General features: G+C 38.3%; 1 protein-coding gene across 4 annotated transcripts in view; it reads left to right on the forward strand.

The window, feature by feature from the left end:
* Positions 1–17,030, forward strand: part of GAS2 (growth arrest specific 2) — an 89,450-nt gene that overhangs the window by 15,210 nt on the left and 57,210 nt on the right. For all 4 annotated transcript variants that reach the window (XM_033063300.2, XM_033063299.2, XM_033063301.2 and 1 more), the window contains exon 3: positions 3,209–3,333. In XM_033063300.2, the coding sequence (XP_032919191.1) occupies positions 3,209–3,333 (125 nt within the window). The remainder of the gene's footprint in view (positions 1–3,208; positions 3,334–17,030) is intronic.

The raw sequence follows: 17,030 nt of genomic DNA on the forward strand, positions 1-17,030 counted from the left end.
TGTCTGAGAGATTCACTTGAGCGAAATATTTCTAGTTATAAACTACTAGTTTTGTGTTACTACGATTAAAATAAGTCCATCAACAAGTTGTGAAGCTGGAGTCAGTCCTGCACTGTAGTAATTACATCAAGAGTAATAGAGGAGTCAACTAGATTTGGGTACTTAGGTCTTTCAGTCCCTCTGTTCTTCTGAAGGCTCTGGTTGTCTGAGACCTGTAAGGAAAGCTGTATATTCAACCCTTTGGGCATACACCCAAGGCATGAACTCTCTTCTGTTATTTTTTCGTGGACCTCCAGTCCGGTTTTATTAGGTCCCGCAGGACTGGGTGATCTTACAGACAGTTGTGCGCAGTTTGCAAGTGGTAGGTGTTCAGGTTCAGCTGTTTGACTTTTAAAACTGGTGGTTGTGGTAAAAGAGAGGTTAGGCAGTACTTGAGAGGTTTCTGAAAACTTTCGTATTTCTGGATTTTCTTCTTATACTTTGTTTTTTTAATTATACTTAATGTTATTGCCATTCTATAAAAACATTGCAACTGCTTTCTTGTACTTATAGGGGGAGTTGCACATTTTTAATGGAGTTTGATGTTTTTTCCATACAAATACAGGTTATGAACATTACTCTTACTTGAATCAATGCATTTCTACTGTTAAATATGTCAGCGTGTCTGTTTTAGCAAAGAAGTGCTACCTTATGAAGCCATAAAATACAGTGAATTGAAAGCTGACACCTAATATACTTTTCATTGGAGACAGATGTTCAATGCAAAACTCATTCTTCGAGATTTCAAAAGGCAAATGGAACTCAAATAATCCAGTTTAGTGAAAAATATGCAGTGACTAAACTGCTAATGCAATTCGGTACTTAAAATAATATAAATGTATTGTTAAATAGCAGAAGGAGGTAATTGAATTTTTCTATATCTTTGTAAAAAAATCCCCTTAAATAAGTTTTATAACATTCTATTATTATGAAGTTATGCGTATATAAATCATAGGACAGAAGAGATACATAGAATGTGGGGGGAGGTTTTATTTGCCTTTGTGAAAAATTTTGTCGCAATTTAAAATAAAAAATTTTAGTCTGTTAAAGATATTTGAAATAAATTTTTTAGAAAAGAAGGAGTGTATTATAAACAGTAATACTCAAGCAGTTCCTGTAGCATAGGTTTTTTTAAAATTTAGTTATCTAGTGGTTTTAGAGCATTTTATAAAAATGTTGATGGGGAAAGTGGGAGAATATGTAGGCTAGAACGGTGGCAAAGTCTTTTGAGATGCTGAGCTGTTCAGGTTTTCTTATGTCTGGGCTATTATAGTTTCATTCCTGGCTTGGTTTGATCTGGAGATATGGCAAAAGTATTATCAGTTAAGCATAAGCTAACTCTGCATGTCTGCAGTGCTACTACTGTTCTTTTGCCTGGAGAAATCATTTATGTATACAGGAGCTATAAAGTGGGCTGCATAGCAAATAGAATTAAGTGGGAATGAAAAATGGAAAAACTTCACGTTAAAAAGATATTTCTGAAGTAAATGTGTGTTAGGAAAAACAAGTTTAGCTTCAATGAAAAATAGAAGTCAGCTCTATCTGAAGATGATTTACTGCAACAAGCTATCTTACCAAACTGAAAAGACTTCACATTTTGGGTTTTGCCCAAAAGATGCTAAAGTATCTCAAAGTTTTCAGACAAGGACCTAGAGAAATCAGCTTTCCTATAACATTTTTAAAGTCATACTGCTTTATAATTCTGCTAACTTCAGTATTGTGACATGGAGTATCAGGTCACAATGTGTCAGCAAGAAGTTCAGAACTAATTTATATACTTAATTTTTTGTTACTTTTAAATGTTATTTTCCCCTTCTTAGCCAAAAGATACAGGAGAGCTTTACTTTTCCTATTTAGTTTGACAAAAAACTGCAATGAACCTGTTCTAAACAGATTAGTATTTTCAGTTTCAAGACATTTAATGGAAGCAGGAGTGGACCTGGATGGGATGAGGAAACAGTCTCACTTCAATTTTTAAATTTTTTTTTTTGTTTGGTTGGTTGTGGGTTTTGTTGTTGGGTTTTTTGGGGTGTTTTTTGTTTGTTTTTGTTGTTGTTTTGGCACATTAGACTATTGTTGCTAATGCATGCTGTGTAACAATCTATGAAAAATGAGTTAATAGTGCTATTTCCTAAATGGCATATGAAAATACTGGGGGGGGGAAAATTTTATCTTAATTGGAAGAATAAGAATTATTCTTTGATGTTCTCTTGATATGAGTGGAAGTTAAAAGGGCTGAAAAATACAACTGCTTGTCAACATAGTGTTCAAAGTAAAGGCAAATTTTTCAACCAAAATGTGAAAATGAGAAACATTCAATAAGAAATTGGAATATTTTTACTGAAATTTATGTTAAGATCCTGGAAGTTTAGTCTAGGATGGTAAATAATTCCCTTCTCATCTAGGGTCAGCATGCAATCTCATCATGGAACACGTAATCCCCTCTTCCAGAGGGATGTAATTACACTGTTATGGAAGCTTGTCTGGCGTGATGTAGAAGGGAACTGAAGTGCTGTGTCATATAGTGTGATATAAAAATTGAAATATTTTGAAAGCAGAATATTTTAGTTTTGTTCTTTTAGTGAAAATTTCAATCTGTGTGGTAAGTAGATACATAACATGAAATTTTACTTTATTTTGTTATGTACCTAACTTTACTTCTGAAAAAGAATTTTCATAGGAGCATTGCAGTCTCTCTTGTCTACTTCTTTCAGGATCAAGATTTAAGTCTTCTGAAAATATACCACCCTTTCCTTTTTGACATGGTTTTTATGTCTGTTAGAAAATAAACTCTTAGCAATTCATGCTATAACTACACATACACACTGGTGTAAACCATTTACCTGCAGTACTCTCTCTTTTAAAACATTATGTTAAAACACTGCATCTTCATAAGTAAAGTGAAATATCTGGAGTTGGATATACTAGAACTATTTTTCAAATATCACATACCTTCTGAAAGAAAGCGGGTTTTTTTTCATAATTTGCTGTATATCTAGCAGTAAAGAAGTATTAAGGTTATTCACAAAGTAGTCAAAGTAATGCAAGTTTTTGAATTAAAGCTTATTTCAAAATGTTGTCCAGATTTCTTTGGATTTCTCTTTTTACACAAATGCAGTCCATAGCATTGCATGCTTTCTGCCACATTAACTTTCTTTTTGATGTTCAGGTAGAGAAATAACAGCAGAAACCTTTATGGAGAAATTGGATAATGGCGCCTTGCTTTGCCGGTTAGCTGAGACCCTGCAGGAGAAATTTAAGGAAAACAGCTTTGATGCAAACAAGCCTGGCAAAGTAAGTGTTTGTCAACACTCTAGCATTTAATATCAGTATCTGATGTATCCGACCGTTTTTGTGCTGAGGGTTTTTTTGGACAGTTAAGGGATTTCATATGTGGAGATTCTGCAAATGGGTGGGGAGGTAATTGTTCTTTGTAGAAAAATTACAATATGAAATTGGGGGAATAATGCTTAATTGGTATTTATTAAAGTATCTATGCAAAGCAGTTACTCAAAAAAGTACAGTAATTTCACGACTATAAGGCGCATCAGATTATAAGGCGCACTTCCAGGTGTCGGCAAATTTCCCAACTTTGTCCATATATAAGGAACACCGGACTATAAGGCACGCTTTTTTTTTTTTTTGCAGTGAGGATCCGCATGCAACAAAGTAACGAATTAGTAACAGAATCGCGCGATTGCGAGGTTTACTGGCAGGTGCTCAATTTGCAAACATTTTTCACAGATTAGTGTAGCCTTTAAACGCAGCCCCAGGCGCCCTCCCCGTTCTGCGGGCCCCGGCACTCCTGCCTGCCCCCGGCACAGGCTGGAGCGGCTCAGCTCATGGCTCGGCTCCCGCGGCTGCCGTGCCTCATGTCTTGCACTTCTGGGTTGGCAAATTTCCCAATTTTGTAAGGCGTACTTCTGGGTTTAGATCAAAATTTTAGTCAAAAGGGTGCGCCTTATAGTTGTGAAATTACTGTATTTGTAATATGTGGGGCATAAGAATAAACCATATCTAGCTGTGGGATGTGGTAGGTAAGAGCGAAAATATGATCCTTGTATTTGTTTTCAAGGGGAGTATTAAGTATCTGTGGGGAGGTGTCTTTTCCTCCAAAAACAGCTCTAGGGAGACCAGTAATAAAACTCTATAGTTAGTTTTGGTGCCTTGAGTTTAAAGACCCTGTTGCTGTAACTGGAAGTGGTTTCAGTAAAGAGTTAAGGGAATGATATGGAAAATGTGAAACTTAGAAGATACCTAGGAGTTTTGGAAGGACCACTTTAAACACTTGTTTGAACACAACCTTGCTTTAATTTAAACTATTCTCATGGGACAATCTTACTGGGAAACATTCAAGAGCACAACAAGCTCATTTCTTGGAGAAGTAGAATTAGATGGTTGTCACATTTAACACATTCAATGTGAAACTGTTCTTAATTTTCTAGTTGCATTCAGGTACATCTTCCTTGAAAGCTAAAATAGGAAAATGAAGAGCAGGTTAAAAAGAGACCAAGAACAGAAATCACATAATGCATCTTCTATTCTTGATGTTTCATAATTTGTCTGTAGCAGAAATTAGGGCATGGTATAAATTTTATCAGAAGATTGTCACTTCTCAGACCACCTGTCAGTTACACCTGTGTAAGTTGTTTTTCTTGGTTCCAAGTTCATAATTGTTGTTGTAGATGAAATTGTCATGTTTCCTAGTTCAAATTGCAATCAGGTCTTCTTTAGTAAAAGTATTGGGTGACTTTGGAGTTCCTCTTTATAATATTGTCTTGCTTGTCTTCACCTAAGTGTCATGGTAGTTTTCAAGTGAGAAAACAGGGCAGTCTTTTTGATTGAGCCTAGGAACTAGGTAGGCAGAAGGAAGGGTTATTTGTACTGTTTTTTGTGTTCTAAGTTACATTAGAAGCAAATTAGACATTTGGAGTCCCATATGTGGTCATTATTTAGATTTGTTGGTCTTTATTTGTCAGGCTGGCACAACTGACAATACGTTTAAAGGGAAAAAATCTACCTCACTGGTATTTTCTCAATGTATGTTATTTCGTACTTAGTACAGTAAGAATTCAAAGTAGTGGCAAAATAGATTTGTATCACTGTATATTATTAGGGAACTATTCATCCTTTCAGATTTTAATTCCCTGTGTAGCACTCTTGGGCAATAGGATTAGTCTTCATGGTGAAAAATCTGACTTTGGGATACCAAGAACATTTTTGAGGCGATAACTGTATAAAATTTAGCATAGAAAGAATTCTACCATCTTCCCCTGAAAATTTTTTAATATATTTCATTAATAATATATGTGGAATTTTGAAGCCATTTGGCTCTTGCTCTGCACAGGAAAACAAACACATTCTTTCACTGAGATGCCCTGATGACTTCATTGGCAGCTGGGAGAAGCCACTGATTTTTATTGAGTTCAGCCTATTATCTATCAAAATAGATAAACTTTTCTATCCATATATGTAACTTCTAATTGTTTTAGGTAGAAGCAGCTGATATAAAATGAGCCAGAAGGATCAGAAGGATTGCTTGCTATGCCAGCTTGCATCTGAGTGAGGAAGACAGGATAAAGATATGGTTAATGGAGGGAGTGTGTGTAACCTTACTAAGGCCTTCCACAAGCTTGAAGATCTGGTCTGTTTTCGTAAGCAAAGCTTTTCCTTGTATGTGAACTTGTTCCTGTGGATCCATGGGTTTAGTTTTGTCTTAAAGAAAGATGATATATTCTGCTGTGATTGAGATGTGCTACTAATCACAAAGTCATCGTGCAGCTCTTTGGGGCTGTGTGCCCCGTTTAGCAACTATAGCAACAGATTAAAGAAGGCATTAAAAACTAATATTGCATGCACTGACTCATCAGGTTTTTTACCATGATTCCCTAAATTCATATTGCAATACTCTACAAAATAGCAAAGGTTAAATCCTAATCCTTGCTGATTTAATAACTTGTACAATAAGTTTCAAGTCAATGTCAGTTTTGCAGTTGGTTTGTTAACTAAACTGTATCATTCCCTTTCTTATTAGTGAGCATTGAACTTCAGATTTCAGGAACCCCCTAGGTGACCATCAGCTATTTTGAGTGTGGAGTAAATTGAGAAAACAGAGGTCAAAAAGTTCCCAAAATACTGTGTTTTCCAGATCTGGAAGGAAGATTGTCATGTTGATATCAACACTTCTTTTTGTGTCGTGTGGAAACACTTGTGGATACCGGTGAAATTTTCAAAATACATAGGAAACTACTGGTAATGTGACTTGGGAATAGAGTTTTAAGAGACTGAAAAGGACATTAAATTGTGTGTGATGCAAAAGTAGTATTCTTTCCTTTAAAGTCAGAGGCAGGCCAAAAATGCATAACTTTTTATGCATGAAGGAGATAATGGAGTGTCTTTTCATGAGTGACTGGATAGGTTATGATGCTTGAGTGTGGAAAGAGGGATGTATGATGGAACTTGCAAAATCAGGAATGATGTGATGAATGGTCAGTTTCTATACAAAAACCAAGGGATATTGAATGCAGCTGGTGGAAGCCAAACAAGAGAAAGGGAGGCCTTGTTTTACAAACAAGCTGAAAAATTCTAATCAAGGAGTGTTTAAATTGACCTGGGTTCAAGTAAATACTGAACAAGGTACTGCAAGAGAGATCTCTTGGAAGGCTGAATACATCCTTCCTCACAGATGAGGAAGTCCTCATAGCTGAAAATTATTAGAACTTGAGAAAACGTAAGAGTCACTCATGTTCTGTGCGTTACTGTTTCTTGGGAATGAATAAGCTTCTGGCTGTGCCAGTGGACAAAGGGAAATCTATCACTAGAGTCAAACTTCAAAGAAATTATTTTAAATTATATTTGTGGTTTTTGTTTCTGCATAAAGCCTTTTTAGGACTGAATCCCTGCATCTAAAAATGCCACCTGGGCCACACTCTGCTTTGGTATTTGTTTTTTAGGAGAATGATGTGGAATCTAGAGTACAGGAGTTTGGCAGCCTCTGGTGCCCTTTATGCAGTCTCTGCATGTTGCTGTTGTGACCTTAATGCCATAATAAGTGCCTTTGGATATCATAATAGGCACTCTGTGTCTGCCATGACTCTAGCTACTTTGCTGTTTGATTGGTTAATCATTCAGTAATAAGATATGAAAAGCATTTCAGTTTCTAAATAGAAAGCATTTAAATTTTTTTCATTTCAGAAGATGTTAGATTCTAGGAATCTTTAGCAAGTCCCAGAAGACAATGTTCTTTATTGCTAAGCAGCTAAACCACGCTTCAAAACCTGATTGTTCTGAAGGCATTGATGTTGTATCTGATCCTTTGCTAAAAACAGAAAATTTTTGAGTTTTAGATGAAAATGGATTTTTTAAACAGGGAGGGTAGTGTGACTATATATTATATTTTCTAAGAAGTAATTTTTTCTTCTTTCTGGAGAATTTTTGAGTCATAAATCTTATAACGTACATTTACAAAATGACAAGGAGATGACTGGTATCAATTTTAATAAATGTTCAATATTTGTATGGTAGTAAATTGTTGAAACTACCTGTGCTGCTGCCAATGGATTATTGTCTTGAAACTACAGATTTATTGCTATAGCAGCACTTATTCCATAAAAGTAATTAGTGTTGCACGATGCCATTTTGTAATTTTCTCCCATTGAGTTGCATTTCTTCTCCATGGTCTCCTGTCAGTATTTTACCTTTCCTGACAGATATTTAATTTGAGAATTTCACAGCTGTACAAACAAATCCAGGACATCAAGACATGTGCGATATGCACAGAGCCCATGTTTGATTTGATTTGGCTTAGTTTAGAAAAATTATTAATAAAGATTTTTAAATAAACATAAATAAATTGTGTTAATTGTTGTTACCATTTTTGTTGGCAGGGCACAGTCTGCCCACCATCCTTGAAGCTGCTGATATATTTACGAACACTCCATTTAAAACAATGTCCTCATGAAGCAGGTTGAAGTTGAATTGTCTTTGAGAGTCATGTTATGCATTTTAAGAGTTACAATTAAAAGAATCTGTACCAATTATTCAGAATTAGATCTGGAATCTGGATCGTGCTCATAGGCCCCACATGGCCAAGCTGTAAGTCTGATTTAATCAACATGGTGGTTTTAATTATACTGTAGGCTTCAGTTTCTCAGGATTATCTGTGTCCTATAGATGGGATGAATGTATGGTATTCTGCAAACTTGGTGCCTTGAACCCATCTGCCTAGTGTAAAGAGATGTCAACTGCATTGAAGCCATGTTCAGGTGTCCTCTGTAAGTTATAAATCTACCTCTCCAGTTGAGAATTTCATGATTGAGGCTGCATGAGTTGTTAAGCTATGAACAGATCCTTTGTGGTCTGGAGCAGAAATTTGCTTCTCTACACACTTGTACTTTCTTTACTTTTCTTTTACAATAAAAGCTTATGGAGCCTATTTCTAATCATACATGTTATAGATATGGCTCTTGGTTACTTGGAAGGATAAAAAAACTACAGCATTGTCTTTTTGTGTATTACTCTTTCTGGTGGAAGACTGATGTGGATGTGAGAGGAGAAGAATGATCTTGCAAAAAAATTCACAAGGGCTAATTCATCTAGAAGGAATAATTTCCATACGACTGTAAAGCTGCTTGTTAGAGAACTCTTTGTATGTTTCTCAGACATGTCAATAGCTTGCTCATTCACTTGGGTTGCTACCAGGTTTCTTGCATATACCGTTGGATTTGTCTGCAACAGGTAACATACAAAAACCTTCTATGTCTCAACAAACACTCCTACAACTGAAGTTTATGCTTGCAGGATTGCATGGTAGGATAGAGTGCTGTTGCATTAGACTATGAAAGCAGATTTCTGAACAATTATAGAATATTATGCGTTTGTCTGCTTGGCATGTTCCAGGTGAATGCATTGAAGAACTGGTTAAAAAGGTCTTAAATGCACTTTAAGCTATGCACTGTGTTGTAAGCAGAGTGTGCAGTCCTGGAGGGAGCACCAAGACACCATGTGTCTCTGGATTGTTCTTCTTATTGATACTTCTTGTCCTTGGGAAGGCGTGGTTTGTTCCCTTGTTCCGCTGAAGCACCATGTGTGTGAACTGACCTTGCTCTTTTCAGTGAACCCGAGGCAGGGATTCTCCAACTCTCTCTGCTCCTGTTTAACATTGCAGAAATAACCAGAATTTGCATCACAAGTCAGGGCAGATTTAAATATTTAACTACTTGGTTGCTCCAACTTTGGAAAACATAATGATTCAGACTGCAAATCAGGTCATGAGGACCTGATCATTCCTATTACTTATTTTGTTAAGTACTTGAAACAAACTATAGACATCTTTGTAACAGATCTTCCTATTTGGCTTTTTATTTAGACTACCAGGAATAGACTGGAACAGAAATGTAACAGAGACTTGCATGGAAATTACCTTATAACTTGAAAAAAACAATATAATTTAGACCAACTGTCTTCAGCATACTGTGCAATTCTTAGGTCTAAGTTATTTGTAGTAGTTCTTTGGGAGTAATGAATAAGGAGGAGCTACAGATTTAGATGCTATTACCAAAAGTGAGTCTTGAATTTAAATATAAGCCAGAATTTCTGAAACAATGAGACTGGTGAACATAAGGGATGATTGCAATGCAGAAGGAGAAAACAAAAGTCTCTTTGAGGCATAGACATAAATTTATAGGTATAATTATGTTTGTTTATTTAAATATATGTTCCAATTTGTGCTTGTTTATAAAAATCAGTTCCAAATGTGTCAAGTATGCAGTAGAGCTTTGCTCTTAACTTGAGGCTGATTTCAGGCTGATTTAGAAATTTGGCTGTATAGATAAACACTCCACCATGTTTTTCAAATCATGAAAGTTTTAAAGTTCTGCACCTGTTTATAATTCCCTGTGTTCTAGAAATTTCTGTGTGGTTTTTAATTGGAAAATGTACAGAAATTCACATTCTTTATCACAAAGACAAAGATACAATTTTTTCTTAAAAATTAACATCCAGAACTTTGGAGCATCAGATTTACCTTCAGTGAGGTACATGCTAAATTCTTCCTGAATGTTTTCAGCATCTGCATAAAAATTTTCTCTGTTAAACATCTGGAAACTCAAAAAGCAAACAGATAAAGCATCTCAAAAAGTTCTGTACTTCTTTAGATGTTTAGTTACTTCAGTCTTCTTTGGCAATTGTCTCATGGGAGGCAAAGCACTGTTTGGAGCTAATCTTACAGAAAGGTTTGGAAAACTCTCACCTTACCTTGTACTTCAGAAGGCCACAAAATGTGAGGTTGATCACTGGGAGAAAACCAGGTGGAAGAGGAGGTATAATGGTAATACAGTTGTATACTCATCATTATTTTTTAAATAGCTTTTTGAATAGCTTCTTACATTTGTTATTTAGACTGACAGTGAAAGGCTATTTACTATAATTCCATAAATGAAACTAATATGTTATTTGACCACACTATGAGTGAAATTAGGGAACCACTTTTCTATATGAAATTTTAGGACCTGTATCACAGCATCAAAGTATAACTAGGTTGGAAGAGACCTCTAAGATCATCAAGTCCAACCCATGCCCTAACATCTCAATTAGACCATGGCATGAAGTGCCACATCCAATCTTTTTTTAAATCCATCTACAGATGGTGACTCCACCACCTCCCCAGGCAAAGCATTCCAATACTTTATTATTCTTTCTGTAAAAAACTTCTTCCTAGTATCCAACCTATAGCTCCCCTGGCGCAGCTTAAGACTGTGTGCTCTCATTCTGTCGGTTGCTGCCTGGTGAAAGAGACCAACCCCCAGCTGACCACAGCCACCTTTCAGGGAACTGTAGAGAGTGATGACGTCACCCCTGAGTCTCCTTTTCTCCAGTCTAAACAACTCCCAGCTCCATCAGCCATTCCTCACAGGGCTTGAGTTCCAAGCCCCTCACCAGCCTTATTGCTCTCCTCTAGACGAGCTCAAGCATCTCAACATCCTTCCTAAACTGAGAGCCCAGAACTGGACACAGCACTCAAGGTCTGACCTCACCAGTGCCAAGTACAGGGGAACAATGACCTCCCTGCTCCTGCTAGCAACACTTTGCCTGATACAGGCCATGTGCCATTGGCCTTCTTGGCCACCAGGGCACACTGCTGGCTCATGCTCAGTTGGTTGTATCAGCATCCCCAGGTCCCTTTCCACCTGGGCGCTGTCCAGCCACACCATCCCCAGCCTATAACACTGCAGGGGGTTATTGTGGCCAAAATGCAGGACTTGGCACCTGGAGTTATTAATGTCATCCTATTGGATTCCATCCATCCATCCATCCATCCAACCATTCCGGGTCTCTTTGCAGAGCCCTCCTGCCTTCCAGCAGATCAACACATGCTCCCAGCTTAGTGTCATCTACAAATTTATTAATGAAGGACTCTATGCCCTCGTCTAGGTCATCAATGAAATTATTGAACAGAACAGGCCCCAGCACTGACCCCTGAGGGACACCACTGGTGACAGATTCCCAGCTGGATGCAGCACCATTCACCACCACTCTCTGGGCCTGGCCATCCATCCAGTTCTTAACCCAGCAAAGAGTGCTCCTGTCCAAGCCATGGGCTACCAGCTTTTTCTGGAGTATTCTGTGGGAGACAGTGTCAAAGGCCTTGCTGAAGTTCAAATAGACAATGTCCACAGCCTTTCCTGCATCTACCAGGCAGGTCACCTTGTCTTAAAAGGAGATCAGGTTGGTCAAACATGACCTACCCTATCTAAATGAATGTTGGCTGGGTCTTGACCATCCTGTCAATATAAACTGCTCTATAACCTTACCAGGTACTGAGGTCAGGCTAACTGGTCTATAATTACCAGGATCCTCCTTCCTACCCTTTTCATCAATGAGTGTCACATTGACGAGCTTCCAGTCATCTACAACTCACCAGTGAGCCAGGACTATTGGTAAATGATGAAGAGCGGCTTCGCAAGCTCATCTGGCAGCTCCCTCATCAGCCTAGGATGGATCGCATTTGGTCCCATAGATTTATAAACATCCAAGCAGCTCAGCAGTTCTCTGACTGCCTCCTCCCAAATCCATGCTCCCTGACACCATCTTCCAACCCAGGAGGACAGCTGTCCTGAGGACAAACTATCTTCACACTAAACACTGAGGCAAAGAAGACGTTAAGCAGTTCTGCCTTCTCCTCATCTGCAGTTACTTAGTTCCTTCAAGTCTTAAGTTAGAATTTTTTTAAGCATTGTCCTTAGCTTCACTTTTTCTGGAATAATTAGGGGGTAAGGTGATTTTGAAATTGCTGTGTCTAGAATTAGTTGCTTTTGCGAAAATTTAGTATTTTTTACACTTTATTTTGATAATCATGTCCCCTTTAAGAATGTGAGGTTTGATAAAAAATAATTGTGGGGTTAATAAAATGCTTTTCAAAATACGTCCCATGAAAATCCACCCAGATTTCACCAGTATCTCATGGAAATACTTTAATATCTCATGGAATTGTTGCTGATAATTGGCATGTTTATTCACAAATCATACTGTGTGACAATGCCACAAAAAAATTGCAATTCTCCTGTTAATTGCCTCCCCCTAATTTTTTTTCTCATTCAATTGTAATAAAAATTAGGGAAATTCAGAAACTAGGATTCTTTTGTCTTCTTCAACTCACTCTTTGCTAATTCAGCTCTGAGTTCTGAGGTTGTGTTGGGGAAAAGCTCAGGATAATCTACCAAGGATAAAGTGTAATTCCTCTCTGAAAGAGCAACTGTGAGAAATACCCCATTCTGTTCTAAGCAATTATTGAAGAAACCTGTTATAAAATGCCAATTTAAAAATTCCCCATCTAAATGTTTATTCTGAAACCCAGAGATTTAAGGAAAAAACACAGACTGTGTATTGGAAGTGAATGAGTTCCTGAAGGTAGGCTGAAGTCAGTTAGCCTGACCTCAGTACCTGGTAAGGTTATAAAACAGTTTATACTGAGCGCCATCACACAGCACTTACAGGATGGCCAGAGTATCAGACCCAGCCAGCACGGGTTTCGGTGGGGTAGGTCATGTTTGACCAACCTGATCTCCTTTTAAGACAAGGTGACCCACCTGGCAAATGCAGGAAAGGCTGTGGATGTTGTGTACCTGGACTTCAGCAAAGCCTTTGGCACTGTCTCCCACAGCAAACTCCTGGAAAAGCTGGTAGCCCATGGCTTGGATAGGAGCACTCTTTGCTGGGTTAAGAACTGGCTGGGTGGCCGGGCCCAGAGAGTGGTGGTGAACGGTGCTGCATCCAGCTGGGAATCTGTCACCAGTGGTGTCCCTCAGGGGTCTGTGCTGGGGCTTGTTCTGTTCAATATTTTCATTGATGACATGGATGAGGGTATAGTAAATTTGCAGATGACACTAAGCTGGGAGCATGTGTTGATCTGCTGGAAGGTAGGAGGGCTCTGCAGAGAGACCTGGAACAGTTGGATGGATGGGCAGAATCCAATAGGATGACATTAATAACTCCAAGTTTCGAGTCCTGCATTTTGGCCACAATAACCCCTGCAGTGTTATAGGCTGGGGAGGGTGTGGCTGGACAGTGCCCAGGCAGAAAGGGACCTGGGGGTGCTGATACAGCCAACTGAACGTGAACCAGCAGTGTGCCCTGGTGGCCAAGAAGGCCAATGGCATCCTGGCCTGTGTCAGGAATGGTGTGGCCAGCAGGAGCAGGGAGGTCACTCTGCCCCTCTACTCAGCACTGGTGAGGCCACACCTCGAGTGCTGTGTCCAGTTCTGTCCCCCTCAGTTTAGGAAGGACTTTGAGATGCTTGAGCACGTCCTGAGGAGGGCAACAAGGCTGGTGAGGGGCTTGGAACATAAGTCCTATGAGGAATGGCTGATGGAGCTGGGAGTTGTTTAACCTGGAGAAAAGGAGACTCAGAGGTGACCTTATCACTCTACAACTTCCTGAAAGGTGGCTGTATTCAGGTGGAGGTTGGTCGCTTTCACCAGGCAGCAACTGACAGAATGAGAGCACACAGTCTTAAGCTGTGCCAGAGGAGCTATAGGTTGGATACCAGGAAGAAGTTTTTTACAGAAAGAATAATAAAGTATTGGAATACTTTGCCTGGGGAGGTGGTGGAGTCACCATCTGTAGATGGATTTAAAGAAAGATTGGATGTGGCACTTCGTGCCATGGTCTAATTGAGGTGTTAGGGCATTGTCCTGTTTTCAAGAACAGGTGTCTGCTAAGAAAGGCAGGAGCCTCTCTTTGAAATGGAGAATGTAAACCCCCTCCCTCCAAATTATTAGAATTTTGAAATTCGAAGATATGGGAATAGGAATAACAGTTTTTTACTACAAAAATTAAAATAGAAATACAGTACTACAAAGAAATAAACTCCAAACCCTGACAAAGTCAGAGTACAACCTGACACCCTGTCAGGCAGGGTGTTGGTGGCAGTCCCATTCCATGGTGACTGCATCCTCCTGCAGTGACAGATGTGGCTCAGTTGGAGCAGTGCTCCTGTACAAGGTGCAGTTTCCCTCTGGAGGTCCAGTGGGGATGTGGAAAGGTCTGGTTTTCCTCTGGGATCCAGTGGAAAAATGGTCTACCTTGGTGTTGCAAATCTCAGTTTTTATCTTGGTAGGACTGGCTTGGCTCCTCCCCCTTTGCTGGAGCATCTCCCAAAGGGATGAAGTCATTTTATCAGTCATGCAGTGAGACTCCATTGGCCATTAGCAGAAAATGACTCCCTGGAGGAAGGATGGGTTGTGAAAAGATAAAGAACACTGCCCCACCTGGTTTTAACAGATGGTGATAGAATAGATACTTGTGGTCACATCCTGTATTGCAACCCAAAACAGGCATGGGTTGGACTAGATGATCTTGGAGGTCTCTTCCAACCTAGTTATTCTGTGATTCTGCGAATCCCTGTTTTCATGGGTGCTGTAGGGAGGTCTTTGCCTTCACTTACCCTAGTGTCTCTCTCTTATTGTCTCGGTTGATAAAATCTTAATACGCTTGAAAGAAATTTAATTGAAGTGTCCTCTTGAATGCACTCTATTTGTAGTCACTCTATTTAATGCTATTATAGCATTAGAAAAAAACAAATCACCATTGATATTTGCATTTGGCCTGCTAGCATTTTCACAGATTAGAATTAATGGCTTCTAATTTTTGGTGCATACATGCCTGGAGTTTGCAAGTTACTACTTCAGGATTTTGAAAGACTGTTGATAAAAGTGAACTTGTTAGTAGGCATGAATATGTTACAGACATAAATGTCTAGAAGTTTTAAAAGACATAGACCTTCCCAAGTCTCTGGACTACAGTGACCTAATCCCACCCTCTATTATACAAATTGAGCAGGAAGGAATAGCATCTGTTTAGGTCTCTGTTGTGATACTCCATGAGTTTTGCTCTTGAGTGCAAAATTTCTAGTTGTAGATCTCTGTGTTTTACCCAGAGTTGGCCTCTCAGAGATGAACTTCTAGCTCTGATAGACATTGGGGTTTTACCTCCACGAGTTGAAATGCACATGTCCCTTGACTACATTTAAATTGCTTATTAGTCAAATAATGAAATGTGCTTAAGGTGGTGAATGAAGCTTCTGCCTTGCTGCTTTCTGACAATATTTACTTCTGGGTATCACAGTTGCACAGTGTACTGTCTGTGGATTGAATAGTCTCTTATATTCCTTGGCTTTCTGCCACACTACTAGAAGTAAAAGCTGCATTGTTTCTGTGAAACCAGTTTTTCATTACTATTAACACTGTCTTTTTTAGAATACCAATCTTGCTGTATGATGAGTAAGCTGTGTCTTGGACAGAGCACCTAGAAGAAAAAAGACATGAAAAAATGCTTAACTTTTTGAATTATATTGTTAAATTAAATTTATTTTCTATATATGTTTACTGTTAAGAAGCTACAGCTAATACCACATGGGAGAATATGTTCTACTTTGTAACTTAATAAGATGGTTAAAACATTCATTTTGTCCTGTGTTTATTTGAATGTTGTAGTCTGTATATTTCTATAAAGCCTTTAGGGTGCTAATTATTTTATTGGCATATTGTAAATCTGTTAGGGATTCCAAAGTATTCACAAATGCTTTCTTAGAATCTAGGAAGTTAATAATGAGTGATTTTTGGCTTTTGATGATCTCTGCCGTTATTATATAGGGTAAAAATCTGGTCAACACATGATCTGTAAACATGAATTACAATCTCCTATTCAATTAAAATGCCATGATTTGACAAGGTAAAGTCTGTATTTCACTGAAGGACATTGTTTTGCTACTTGTTAAGTGAATTGCTTAGGGGTGCTTTCTTTCTTGTAAGTTCAATGTTATTTTTCGTTAATCTAGAAGCTGTTTTTAGTTCTATGTCTGTGGAAAAGTTTGACCTCTTTTGGTGTCTCCTAAGCCTTCAAAACTTTCTTGTTGAGTTTTTGTATTCTAAATTTTCCTTGGGATTTAACTTCTATTTTGCAACTTTAGGAAGTCTGAGGGGTTCTATTTCTTTTCTTAGTTTTTTTTGGTTTTGGTTTTGTTTTTCAGTGGGAAAAGCTTAATTTTAAACTCTATGTATGTATTTCCATATTCTGTTTTTGCATGTGCGTTTAGCACATTCTTTTGACCATTGACCAGTTAAGAACACTTGAGCAAAATGAGGAAAGAATTGAAGGGGGAAAAGGATTGGTACTGGCCACAGAGCTAAGTTAAAAAGCAAATGGTAGAAAGTTTTGAAATAGATACATGTTCTATCTAGCCGATATAATCACATTTCAATATGAATTTATGCTCACATAACGCTAAATGGCCTAGAAAGACACCACTGCAGTTACTGCATAGCATAATTTCCCCCATGCACCTCCCATTTTGGTTAATGTAGGTCATAAGGAGATAAAAGCAAATTTTTCCTAACTGTACCTAGCTAACTGTAACTCTCCTTCATAGCAGACAAATTGCTTATTTTTTTCATCTTATTTAAGAATAAGTGACAGTTCAAAATATCCTGAAATCA

Source organism: Catharus ustulatus, chromosome 6 (assembly GCF_009819885.2).
Source record: "Catharus ustulatus isolate bCatUst1 chromosome 6, bCatUst1.pri.v2, whole genome shotgun sequence".
Classification (NCBI taxonomy): Eukaryota; Metazoa; Chordata; class Aves; order Passeriformes; family Turdidae; genus Catharus; species Catharus ustulatus.